The sequence below is a fragment of the Tetrao urogallus genome, assembly GCF_951394365.1.
Source record: "Tetrao urogallus genome assembly, chromosome: Z".
Taxonomy (NCBI): Eukaryota; Metazoa; Chordata; class Aves; order Galliformes; family Phasianidae; genus Tetrao; species Tetrao urogallus.
The window spans coordinates 4,730,040-4,743,823 of NC_136816.1; the positions used below are offsets into that span (position 1 = coordinate 4,730,040).

Below are 13,784 nucleotides of genomic sequence, written 5' to 3' on the forward strand. Positions count from 1 at the left end.
AGAGTGTCAGATGAACTGCATTCTGTGCATGGTTTGGGATAGCAGTGGTGAAGGCTGAGTTGCTAGAGGTTCTCTGATGTGAAATGTAGCGCTGTTACTGTCAAATTGCAGTAAGATTGCTGCAGCAGTAAATTTTAATTGCTTTAGGTTAGTCAAAGTGTTATTGTGCCATCTTTTCTTCTGTGCTATGTAGCAAAGCAAGTTAGACCTCCTTGCTTTAATTATTTTTATTGCAGTAAAGCCACGTGGTCTCCCTTCTGGAAACTGCAACCCTGCAGATTTACAGTACTTGATGGGGGCCATAACCCTGGACAGGTCTATGATAGGTAGGCTGCAGTCCAACTCCATCTGCTGTCTTCCCCCTGCCTCATCCCTCTTGGAGCCATTTGTTCACTAGAACTTCTGCTCTGCTGTCAGCACCAACAGCCTGAGAGGTGGGCTTGCTCAGTAGAATGAAAGCTGGGAATTGAATGGTTGATGTGTATGAGATTTATAGCTCTATGGGCATGATCCTTCTTCGTTTTCCTGTGCTGCTGCTATGGATACAGCTTGCAATGGAGCACAGGAGTGTGACTTGCTTGCAGGCTCACAAACTCCTTCGTTTCCTACCTGCAGCCAGGTTCCCTGAATGGTCTGGCCATCCCAGCATCTGGGGCAAGTAAATGTGATTGTAGTGTTAGGGCTTAATCAGCTAGATGGAAGAGAATGAAGAGAGTGAGAAAAGTAATAAACTTGTTTCATGGAGAGGATAAGCAGCGGGGTAGCTTTTTTTTTTTCTTTCTGCTCCTCACTTTCCTCCTATCCAACTTCTTCTGTTTTGTTACTGCAGTTCTGGTTGCTCCTTGTACCAACTGAATGATATGAGAAGCTGGAAATTGTGTAAATGCTTGTAGTTCACACGAGTCATAGGAATCACAGGATCATAGGAGTTGGAAAAGACCAGTGGAGATCCCTTGGTTCAGCCTCCTGCTAACACAGATTCTCTGCAGTTTGCAAAGATGACATCTGGGTATGTCTGTGAATATCTCTAGAGCTGAAGAATCCACAGCCCCTCTGGGCAGCCTATGCCAGTGCTCTGTCACCATCACTGTATAGAAGTTCTTCCTCGTGTTCAGAAGGAACTTCTTATGTTTGTGCCCATTGCGTCTTGTCATGTCACTGGGCACCACCAAAAAGAGCCTGGCCCCAGCCTCTTGACACCCACCATTTTAGATATTTAGTGGCAGTGATGGGCTCCCCTCTCAACCTTCTCTTCTCCAGGCTGAACAGCCCAGGTTTCTCAGCTTTTCCTCTTGTAAAGGATGGTCCAGCTCCCTGATAGTCTTTGCAGCCCTCCACTGGACACACAGAATCACAGAATTGTAGGGGTTGGAAGGGACCTCCAGAGATCATCGAGTCCAACCCCCCTGCCAAAGCAGGTTCCCTACAGCAGGTCGCACAGGTCGGCATCCAGGCAGGTCTTGAACATCTCCAGAGAAGGAGACTCCACCACCTCCCTGGGCAGCCTGTTCCAGTGCTCCGTCACCCTCACTGTAAAGAAGTTCTTGCGCATGTTTGTGCGGAACTTCCTGTGCTGCAGTTTCCAGCCGTTTCCCCTTGTCCTGTCTCCACTCACCACTGAAAACAGTCTGGCCTCGCCATTCTGCCCCCCACACCTCAGATATTTATAGACCTGAATCAGGTCCCCTCTCAGTCTTCTCTTCCCAAGGCTGAACAGACCCAGTTCACTCAGCCTTTCCTCATAGGAGAGATGCTCCAGGCCCTTTACCATCTTTGTGGCCCTCCGCTGGACTCTTTCCAAGAGATCCTTGTCTTTTTTGTACTGGGGAGCCCAGAACTGGACGCAGTGCTCCAGATGAGGCCTCACCAGGGCAGAGTAGAGGGGGAGGATCACCTCCCTTGACCTGCTGGCCACGCTCTTTTTAATGCACCCCGGTAAGCCATTGGCCTTTTTGGCTACAAGGGCACACTGCTGGCTCATGGCCAACCTGTCATCCACCAGGATGACAAAACTCCCTCCAGCAGTTCCCTGTTCTTCAACTGGTGAGCCCAGAACTGGATGCAGTACTCCAGATGTGGCCACACCAGGGCAGAACGGAGGTGGAGGAGAACTTCCTTTGTGCTGCTTCTAAATCCTTCTAAATCCCTGGATATCATTGGCCTTCATGGCCTCAGGACTCAGAGCTGGTTCATGGTAGTTCAGTACTTCTGTGCCTTTTGGAAGATGCCAATGGCCTGGTGGCTCAAGCAAATGGCTTGGGGAAACAACTTCACTTGTGTTTCATTACAGTTGAGCATGATCTCTTCCCTTGTGAGGGAATGTAGTGCTGGGGAGGTTCCTGAGTCAGCTGCCATGAAAACAGTGGATTTGTAGTGGTGTCCTGGAGTCCTAGTTCCAAGGGGAAAAAAATCTGATGATTCCACTGATTGCTTGAGCTGTTTCTTCTGCATAGAATCATAGAATCACTCAGTTTGGAAAAGACCTTAAAGATCATCGAGTCCAACCACAACCTAACCACACTACTCTAACAACTGTCTGCTAAATCATGTCCCTGACCACCGCATTCAAATGGTTTTTAAACACATTCAGGGATGGTTGTGTTTAATCACCTCCCTGGGGAGCCTATTCCAGTGCTTAAGGATGCATAGGATGTCCCAGGCAGCCTCTGAGCACTCTTTGGGTCGTTAGACATCCTGGAGGCAGGAGGTATTTCAAGTAGTAAAATACAACACAAAAAGGAAGGTGAAAAGGGATTTGGGATTTAAAAATAAAAAGAGATAAATATCTTAAGATTGTTGACTAGCTGACAGCCTAAATGTTCTGTGAAATCTGTCTGAAATGAGATCAACTTGCAAGTCTGCATTGTGAGCGCTGCAGAGTTTTGGCTTATAATTTCCCTGATGCTAAAATTTCACATTTCTCTTTTCAGCTGCTTGTCACTTACTGAGCAGAAAATAAAATGTTGGAGGTGATATGTTGGAGGTGTTTAATCTGCAGCTGGCAGAGGAGGGATGGCGCTATAAGGAGTCACCGCATGGATAGGACAGATTAAAAAAATATATATATGATAGTGAAGCTGTTCTGCAGCTACATCATGGGGGACTTCCTGACCAGAGCTTTTGTATTTGAGCGTCCTTTATGTTCACTCACATTTAGTAGTGTATATTTACCCAGTCTTTTACCTATTCCCTGCAGACACACTTTCTCTTTTACCTCTTAGCCTTCCCAGTGATCGTTTTCCTCTGAAGGAGAGTTTTCCTTGTCACCCTCTAATCTTGGCTTCTGCCAGATCATTCCAGGTTAGTCGTTAGGGAAGCAGTTTCCTCCTGCAGGGTGCACTAAGGCCTTTAGTCCCTTAACACATCAGACATTTCCTTGCTGCCTGCAGGGAGGCTCCCAGTGCTGTGTGCCAGCACCCAGCCTGGCTGTCAGAGCAGCGGAGTGCTGGGGAGGTCTGGCTTTGCTGCAGGTATAGCTGTCAGGCCAGCTGCAGATGCCTTCAACATTAGCTCCTCCATCCTCTATACAAAGGCAGATGGTTCTCAGCCCATGTATGTGAGCTGCTGACAGAAGAACTTGGTCTCATCCGTTTTCTTGAAATGGCCTTTTGCTATCTCAATGAGAAAATGGATGTTTTCTGTTGTTTTTTTTTTCTCTCGGTCTTGAAGGATTTGCAACTTCTTCCTGCTTGTGGAATTTAATTTTCTTGTTATTTTCCTTGTTTGTTTTGGTTAGGAGACCTGCTATTTGAGTTTTGTTACAAAACTCCAGCAGCTTCACAGAGTGATAGTAGGATAGTAGTGTTTTAAGTTGCAGCAACATATCTGTGTTTTGTAGTTGCAGCCTTTTTCCTTCTGATGGCAATATTGTCTTTTTTTTGGGGGGGGACAAGGAGGGGAAACTAAAAAATTGTAACAAGTCAGCAGCTAATTGAAACAACGTTTGTACAGCTTTTTAGAGATATTCTGAATCTGTGTGGCTTAAAAAAAAAAAAAAATTGGTTATGGACAGAATGGGTGGATCTGTGTCAAGATGTCCTATGAATTCTCCCTCTGATATTAAATTTTGATCAGCAGTCTTCAGCTTTTCGAGGACCTTTTCGCTTATAACTTGTTGTTCATGCTTCTTAAGTCTACAGCCTGTTAGTTAATTCACTGCTGCTGTGGTGTGACTTGTCCCAAAGCTTATATCACGTGCTTTGCCTGGACTTTTTTTTATTGCTGTGGCACTAGCTGTAATCTGTGTTGGGTGCTGCTCTATGTGGTTGTTTTGTTCTGTTTGCACAGCATCTACAACAATGAGGTCCCCAGGCATGACAAGAACCATAAATTTAACAAGAAGAAGAATAAGAACTGGCTGCTAAATCTTTTGTGTTCTGTTATTATTTAGTAGAGATATGGGATGTCATGGTCTGAATGCAGATCACAGCATACTTCCAGAAGTTAGCAGCTCTACAGCCACACAGCTTTGCTGTGAAAGCAAGAAGTGCAAAAGGTGAATTAGAGATGACAACCTTTCATACCACCTTTGGACATGTTTTGGTTTTTACTTGAAACAAAATATAAAGCAATATCATGGAGATTTTAACTGCTTCTGTCTGTAATAGGAGTCCTTTGTACGTACTTGTGGAGAAGAGTACAGAGAATCATTGGGCTGGTTTACTCAGTTAGTTAGTGTTAAAAATAAAAGGTGGGTCTGTTCTTAGTGTTGCTGAGACAAAGGTATTTGTGCGTAGCATCTCTTATGAGCCTACTAAGGGATGTTCAGGAAGAAAAAAAAATCATGTTGCTGCAGTTTTGAATCTTGTTGATTTATTTTTCCTATCTTATTTTTTTTAAACTGCAGACCAACTTGAACGTGTGTTTTTGCGTCTCGGCCATGCAGAAACAGACGAGCAGTTGCAGAATATTATTTCCAAATTCCTACCCCCTGTTCTCCTCAAGCTGTCCAGTACTCAGGAAGGAGTTCGTAAAAAGGTAAGGATGCAGTCTACTCTACCGGTACATTGTTCTCATCAGGCAGAAGGAAATGGCACTAAAATACTCTTTGGTGCTTTTTGTGAAGAGATTTACTCTTTCAGGAAATGCTACTGTGAGCCTGATAGGGAGGAAGAAGATAGTCATTGCCTGCGTAAACAAGGTGTTTTGTTTATGTGTGATTTTTGCACATGCAGACTGTATTTGCTTCTGCTTGAAGCCAGCTTACTGTGAGTTAACCTGAAACAGAGACTTATTCCCTCAGAGTCATCTGCCACAGCTTCCAGGATAGAGGTGTTGTACATCCAACCTGGCTCAGATTGCATGTGGAGCAAGCCCCCTTCTCTGTGCAAAATACCTCATTGATGTTTTTCAGTATTTGACAGCAGGAGTAGAAGCAAAAACCAAATAATTTTGAAGGTCTGAATTAATGTCTGTCTGAAGGAATTCATTTCCCTAATACAGAAGACTGCTTTGTTTCAGAGTTCATTCAGATACACATTCAGTATTACGTGCAAAATGGTTTGGCCCTCTCCTACTTGGATGTGAATTAGAGAGAACAAATATTTTGTAGTTAGGATTGAATATGTACCTAAGGAATTCAGTTCCCTGCATTAGCTTATATAATAAAAACTCATCTCCACATCCATGAAACAGCTCTGGAGCGCAATAGAAAAGGGAGGAACCTGTGTGACACTTTGTCCCGCCTAATTGCAGACACATTGTGGCAGTCATTAGTCTTTCAGCTTGTGGAGCTGTGTTGTCCATGAGCACAGAGATACATTGGCAGGTGGAAACCCAAATTATGGACTCAGAATAAGGGACACTGTGCAGATCATTCTCATGGCTGCCATAAGAGAATCTCAACTTTGCTGTCAAGAGACAAAGCCTACCAAAATGGGCCAACGTCAAAGCACTATTTAAAATGAGGTATTACTGCCCAGGGGTAGAGCACACAAGGAGATGCAGAGGAAGAGCATTCTGGGATTGCTGAAGCCTAACTTTGTGGTGTTCAATGGAGGAGCCAAAGGTGGGGAAAAGGATGGACCTAGGTGATTTAGGGAGGAGTAATTGTGAGAAAAAGAATCACAGAATTGTAGGGGTTGAAGGGATCTCCAGAGATCATCGAGTCCAGCCCCCCTGCCAAAGCAGGCTCCCAGCAGGTCGCACAGGTCGGCATCCAGGCAGGTCTTGAACATCTCCAGAGCAGGAGACTCCGCCACCTCCCTGGGCAGCCTGTTCCAGTGCTCCGTCACCTCACTGTAAAGAAGTTCTTGCACACATTGGTGCAGAACTTCCTATGCTGCAGTTTCCGGCCGTTTCCCCTTGTCCTGTCTCCACTCACCACTGAAAAGAGTCCGGCCTCGCCATTCTGCCCCCCATACCTCAGATATCTATAGACCTGGATCAGGTCCCCTCTCAGCCTTCTTTTCTCAAGGCTGAACAGACCCAGTTCACTCAGCCTTTCTTCACAGTGGAGATGCTCCTCTTGTGATTGTGTGGAAGTGTTGTTAAACTTCATGTTAAAGGCATGAGTGATGAGACATGGATTCTGACAGTGGAACACCTGCTTGTGTTTGCTGTTCTGCCAGGAGGATTTGACCAGAAAGGCAGCTGAATATAAGAGGTCCAAGCAATTAAAAGGTTCTGCATAAAACATGGACCTGACAGTGATAGCATGAGAGGGGGTTTGATAGACGTGATGCCATTCCACTGTGCTAATGGATGTATTCAGACTCGGAGGGAGGGTCCTTATAAATATGTAGTAATCATGTGCTCTTGAAACTATGAAGAAAGGCACTCAATTAGCTAATGAAATTTCTTAGAATATTTTTATAGTATATTTTTCATAGGATCACAGAGTGATTTATGTCTGAATGTGCCTTAATGATTTTCTAGTTCCACCATCCCCCTGCCTAGAGCAGAGAGAAAGGCTTATGACTTCTGCACATCAGCAAAAATGTACCTGTTGTTGAACTCTAGCCTCAAAAACAGGTTAAGGCAATGGAATTAATATTTGCTGCGAGTGCTCATACCATTGGAAAGTTAAGGCTTAAAAAGTAGATAGAGTAGAAAGGAAGGAGAAGGACAGTCTTTGTTCACCAAGCTACTGACTATAGACAAAGTGGCAAAACTGAGGTACTGTGTTGTAACTCTCTTGCAGTTATTGCAGTGTCACCCAAAATTAATACACTCCTTGAATTACAGCAGCTTGGGGCCCTGACTACTGATGTAACCATTTGAGCTTGAGCTGTCTCCCATCATTACTGTGATTTATTTTTTTTTCTAGTGCTTTGCTGGATATCTTGTGCAGAAGGATGTGAGAGGCAGCTTTGAAATCCAAGAAGGATCATGTCTACTGGCTTCCCTTGATCACTAGATAGGCAACCTTGTCATGAAAGGAGATTAAGTTATTTTAAAAATCCACATGCAACTTAACTGTGGTTTGAAATCTTACAGTGTTTTAATTGTTTTGAAAATGTAGCTTTCCTTCAATTAATAAATGAGTAAAAAATAACATCAGTCTGTTGCCAGTATGCTGCTGAAGTATAGACCAATAAAGAGTTTCAGGACTTGCCTTCACCCTACTTCAGGGCACTTTGTTTATGTAGTGGGGTGACCTGGGCTGATTGCCCACCCAGTCACTCTTACTCCTCCGCAGCAGGAAAACAAGGTGAAACAACTTGTGGGTGAGGATGATGACACAGAGATTGCTAACCAGTTACCAACACAGGCAGAATTGACAAGACTTGTGGGAGATGAACTTAATTTATTTTCTGTTAATAATGGAGTAAGACAGTGAGAATTAATTCAAAGTGAAAACACCTTCCTCCAGCCCCCTTCTTTCCAAGCTCTTCAATCTCCATTCTTCTAGTTTCCACCCAGGCAGTGCAGGTGGATGAACAGCGGGGGTTCTTTCATTTCTTTCTTTTTTTTTTTTTCTTCCTCTCAGGTCATGGAGCTGCTGGTTCATCTGAATAAGCGAATAAAAAGTCGCCCAAAAATCCAGCTTCCTGTTGAGACATTGCTAGTTCAGTATCAAGATCCTTCTGCAGTGTCTTTTGTCACTGTAAGTATCTGTTCTTCCAATAACAGCTGCTGGTTTGCTTGAAATAAGCAGAATATGCCTTAAAGCTTTTGCATTTAGTTCTGTCTGTTCTCCTAGCAAGTATGTTATTGAAAGGATATTGACCTCTTAAGCATTTTTTTAAACTATATAGCCTGGTAGGGTTAAAACTTGGTTTTATGAAACAGCTAAGGTGCTGATTTTGTTAAAATTACTCTTGATCTTTCACAAACCGTTGTCGTTGCTTCTGTTGTACAGAGCCTGCTTGTTGCAGCAGCCCCATTCTGCAAATTACTGCCAATCCTCGTCTTGATGTGTGAAGAAATGGGGCCTTACTTAAAGCATCTGCATGTCTCTGAACACCTGATAGCACTTTTTTTTTAATTATGTTTTTAGAGTCAGGACCCTTGTTGAGCAAGAAAAGATTAAGAATATTTTATGGGTTGTAAAACTACATACAAAATAGTTTCGTTAGATGTAGTTGGAAAATGTTTTTAGATGTTTTGTAAGACTGAGGAAGATGATTGTCATTTGAGATGTGATAAATCTATTGCAAATACCAATCATGAGCAAGGGATAAAATTGGAGGGAAGCTTTCTGCTCATCTCATTTGGCTGCTGCGTCGTATGCAGCATTAATGGAAAACATAAGGCCTCAAAAAACAGAAAGGAAGATATTTCTGCTTTAAAACTGCAGTCACATGGAAGTAATCTCAGATTGACTGCAAACAAGTATGATTATCCAGAGTTCACCTTTGCAAAGTGGGTGCAGTGTTCTAGTCTGCATGTGTTCTGAGGGCAGCAAAACAACCATTGTATCTGAAGACAAACTGCTTTTGGCAGCATGTGTCAGAAGTCTGTGTTCAGTGATGTATGGGTGATACCTATTATTATGTGCAGTGAGGTAGTGGGCTCTGAAAAAATTTAGCAAGTGCCATCTATGAAGAAATGTAATGCTTCCCACTTCAGCGCTGTGTAGGTCTGCTTCAGTGTTTTAAGAGTTCCTGCTATGAATTGTTGCTTGTACTTCTTGCCAAATAACTGCCAGCAAATGAGGTACACAGCTGAGATCTGCACTGCATTGGACTGCACTGGTGTACTGTGGCTGCCAGCCTTCTCCTTGCATGTAGGTTTTCCCTGAGTTTCTCCTCTTCACTGCATCCTTTGACAAGCTGAACTTAGTATTTATTTTTATCACAGAGTGGTAGTTGGGATGAGCAGATTGTGACTAGATCCAGTAGGTCATAACTAGGTCTCACATTTTATTGAGCTAGCTGGAGAAAGGAGCTTACACAACTGTCAGCACCATTCTGGAATTATCTCTGTTACTGTTTTTTCTCAATGTATTTTCAGTCAGAGAGACTATCAGAGTGAATTAAAGATCAAGAATAGTCTCTCTCTGTTTTCAGCTCTTCATTTTCATTAGTCTTTAACCTCTTAGTAGCAGTTTGTTGTTAGTTTTTTAAGTGATTTGTGGGGTTTTTTTGTTTATTTTATACAGAATTTGATAACTGAATTTACATTATTATTTCAAGAGCACAAAGCTCTTTCTCTCCAGTTACAAGCTAGATTTGGATCAGTGGTAGCAATTAAAGATTGTCCAGTATTCAGTACTGCTATGCTGTCTTGTCCCTGGACTCTGTTTGGATTGCATTTGCAGCTTTTAAATATGATGATTCAGAAACACATCTCAAAAGAAAACTTGCCTATGCAGCTGGCTCTGTGTTTATTCAATAATGGGTAACATTTTTCTTTTAGAAAAATAGGTAAGTGAAAGCACTGTTTGATTTCATTGAAGTTGTAGTTTAGGTTAAGCTGAGTTCCAGATTCTCCGTTGCGCGTTGTTTGCTACCCACTGAGTAAGGCTGCCCAGGGCCCCGTCCAACCTGGCACACCTGGAACACCTGCACAGGGCATTTTAAGCACTGGGCAGCTGTGCCAAGGCCTTTGAATGAAGAATTTCTTCCTAATATCTAACATAATTTCCCCCCTTTTTAGGTTAAAGCCACTTCCCCTTGTCTTGTCACTGTCAGACTGTGTAAAAAGTTCTTCCCCCTCCAGTTTGTAAACTTCCTTCGAGTACTGGAAGGCTGCAATGTAGGTCTCCCTGCAGTGTTCTCTTTTCTAAACTAACAAGCCCAACTCCCCAACCTTTCTTCACTAGAAGGGTTTTCCAGCCCTCAAAAAGCATTGATTCTATTCAGCCTTGTAATTAAGAAATTAGTCTTCCAAAACATAATCTGTTTCCAGCCACAAATTTTAATACTGCATTCCAGAAGAGTTTAAAGAATGGATATTTTGCATTATTATGCATTACTGTGTTTTGTTTTGTTTTTAATTTCTTTAGAATTTTACCATTATTTATGTTAAGATGGGATACCCTCGTTTGCCTGTGGAAAGACAATGTGAATTGGCTCCAACTCTTCTCACTGCAATGGAAGGGAAACCCCAACCACAGCAAGACAGGTATAAATGCGTATGCTTGGAGTAAATTCTGTTTGTATCATCTTAATAAAGTCATCTGTATCTTTTCCTAAAAGATTTCTTCTGTGGTGGTGTGTTCACAACAGAAGCTGTGAATTGCTGTGTACTAAATGTTTCTAGAAGACTTAATTATAGATTTGCAACTTAGGCTGAGGTGTCCATGGAAAAAGACATAAAAATAATTTCCTTCATTTATTCTACAGCACTGCTGCAATATAGAGGTATTTTAAAAATAGGCTTGCTGAAAGGCCTTGCACTAAAATCTTGCTGGTTTTCTTGAGATAAGTGTCATGATATTTGTTTTCTTTGGGAGCATGGCTTTACCCTGATCAAAAGGCAAGTACATGAGTAAAAGGGGCTTTGGGAAATTTGGGTGCATAAATACCAGAACTACTTTGTGTAGGCAGTTTATTGAAGCTGAACAGTGTCAGTCAACATCTGCTCTAGGCTGACTCAAACTTATATCCTTACATGTCTTGTGGATGACGTTGCTGTAGAGCGTACTTTGTGGCATAATGGCAAAACACTCAAGACTGAAGAAAGGTAGTGACTCTGTCTTTCCAGGGTGTGTGAGTGTGTGTGTATGCTTGCATACTTCATAGTCTAATTTAAACACAAATCCTAATTTATATCCTGTCTTCCATTGTTTAGTAGATTGAGTATCAGAGGCTACTGAATTGAATTAATTTTAAGTTTTGTTAAGACCTTTTTTTGCTACTAAGGACCATATCTCTTCTTAAAGACCTATATCTTTGATGCTAGGAATAAACTGTTGTGTTGTTGTTTTTTTTAAATAGTTGCAGTAAATGTAATTGTTTTTCAGCCTAATGCATCTTCTAATACCAACCCTTTTTCACATGAAATATCCTGCTGAACCACTGAAAGCAGCAGCTTCTCCATTTAATCTTGCTGAAAAACCAAAGACTGTACAGCTGCTTTTGGACTTTATGTTGGATGTTCTTCTTATGCCTTATGGGTAAGTAAGAGTTAATGTTGGTGCTGTCCAGTAACGTTGTTGTCTTTATGTTTGAAACTTCACAAACTGCACCCTTGGAAGCATAACTTAAAACGTGCTGTTATTTCCTACCTCAAATGGAATTGATTACATATTTCAGGAATATACAAAGCAGGATCTTTATTTTAAGAATGAGATGAACACCTTCCTTATTTAAAGAAACATGTTTTTTCTGGTTAATTAGATATTATACTACTCTGTCTTCGACCTCTTTGGGATAGAAGTGAAGTTATGTGGCATATGAGCTACCTTTTTAAATAACTACATCTTTAAAATAGAAATCAAAATGTTTGAACTTGTGCAGTAGAGTTTTGAGTCTCAACCCTCCAAGGTCATAAGTAACCACAGTCTAATACTTGTACTTTTCAGAACATAACTTTTAATGAGAAGATTTTCTTGCATCTGAAATGGAGCTGTAATGGTGTGTCATGTTTCTGAGAGCAAGAATAATTTACAGAACAACTTGAAGTTAGCGCTTACTATTAGTCAGGAATCTTCCGGTGTCTAAAATCAGTACTTTCTCAGAAGTTATTTTCTACCAATTTTAAAATGTCTTTTTATCGCTTGAAAAATTTTTGAAGTAAAATAGAAATAATTCTATTGCAGGAACAGATTTTCTAATAGCTCATGGATGCTGGTAGGATCTTTTGGGCACCTTACCATCTTATATGCAAGTGGAATAACTTGCAAGAGTGACTTTTTAAATTGTGATCATATGGTCTTTCTCCATGCATCTCTATTGAAAGGCATGTTCCTGTCAGCAGTTTGAGGCCACATCTTTGCCATTTGAGAGTGTAGAGAGTTCTCAATGTCCAGTCTAATTCTCTGTTCTCAGCTCAGGTTTGCCCAGGTTTATGCTGCTAGCTTCATTCCACACTAATGCATCTGTAACTTCAGGGGTGAAGTCCTGTGGTATTTTAATGTGACTTCAGTTCCTTATGCTTTTGTACTTTGGCCAAGCATGCCAAATAATTTTTAAATACTCAGAGAGACCGTGATGTTGGGGGAAAGGAGTAGGCGTCTTTTTCTGACTTCATTTTCTTTTCAGAAAGAAAAATGCTCAAAGAGTGTCTTCATCTAGCCTGTGGCTCTGGTTGACCCTCTTCTAAAGTCTTGCTCCCTGGGGCAAGATGTTGCAATTGCTGACTGCTAATTTATGCCTGGTAGAACTTACTCAGTCATTACCTGTTTGTGAATTAGCCTTGACAGTTTACATATGGTAAAAGCCAGAAAGCCTAATTTCGGGGCTTTAAGGCTTAAAATGAAGTGTTTACAATTATGACATCAAAATTTCTTCTTGGAGATTTAGTGTGAACATCTGTCCTTGCTCTTGTGACTGCTTGCTTCTGTTTGTTGTCTGTGTGCTAAATGCAGAACACAGTATGGCCGTCTGGAGCAGTACAGTTATTGTTGGTCTCTTCTACAGTTTTGATGCTTTCTTGTACTGCTTGTATTGAGCGAGTTTCCAGGTGTACAGGGAGAGGCAGGTTGATTTTTGCCAAGATATGCAAATATTCTTAGAGTTGCTAAACTCGCCAGTCTGCAAAATGACCGAGCTCTGTAAACATAACTTTTCTTGCCACTAAAACTGCCACTCCCTATACCTGTGTTTTTGTTGTCAGAAATTGCTTCTTGCTACTTTGCTGTGTTGCCCATGTCATTACTTCCCTTAAAAAGTTTGAGGTGTTTCACAGAAATCATACAAATGTTGCAAAAGCTTTTAATATAACTTTGCCAAATCTAGTACTCTGTGTATTGACTTAATACTGCAGAGAGAATTCATTTTGGTTTGTAACCTGAGATGCTTTCCCCAGAAATGCAGGTGGACCCTTCTCTCAATAAAGTTATTTGTTGTTTTGTTCATGATTTTGTTTCTTTTTTTCCAAACAAGTATAATAAGATAGTGTCTCAAATCATTAAAATTCTGTCTTGTGTTAGAGTTGTGGATTAATTGAAGAGGAATACATGAAATTGAATAGGTCATTTGTATTCCACCCATTCCAGCCTCCAATTCAATCAGCAATATGGAGTGGCAAAGCCTCTAATGAAACTCCATTCCATATTTAGGTACGTACTGAATGAATCTCAGAGTCGGCAAAACATGCCCTCAGGCCAGGGCTCTTCATCAAGTACTATGGGAGGTCCTGGAATCCCTCAGCCGCCTCCAGGGATGAGCTTTTATGCAGCCAAGAGAGTAATTGGAGATAGCCCATGGACACCAGAGCTGCTGGAGCAGGTACTT

The 13,784-nt window shown here is 41.7% G+C and overlaps 1 protein-coding gene across 1 annotated transcript in view; it reads left to right on the top strand.

Moving 5' to 3' along the window:
* Window positions 1–13,784, top strand: part of ECPAS (Ecm29 proteasome adaptor and scaffold) — a gene marked incomplete at both ends in the record, with an annotated part of 56,282 nt that overhangs the window by 4,477 nt on the left and 38,021 nt on the right. The window contains 5 exons of the mRNA XM_079548421.1: window positions 4,847–4,977; window positions 7,931–8,047; window positions 10,391–10,509; window positions 11,351–11,503; window positions 13,610–13,778. Of these exons, the coding sequence (XP_079404547.1) occupies window positions 4,847–4,977; window positions 7,931–8,047; window positions 10,391–10,509; window positions 11,351–11,503; window positions 13,610–13,778 (689 nt within the window). The remainder of the gene's footprint in view (window positions 1–4,846; window positions 4,978–7,930; window positions 8,048–10,390; window positions 10,510–11,350; window positions 11,504–13,609; window positions 13,779–13,784) is intronic.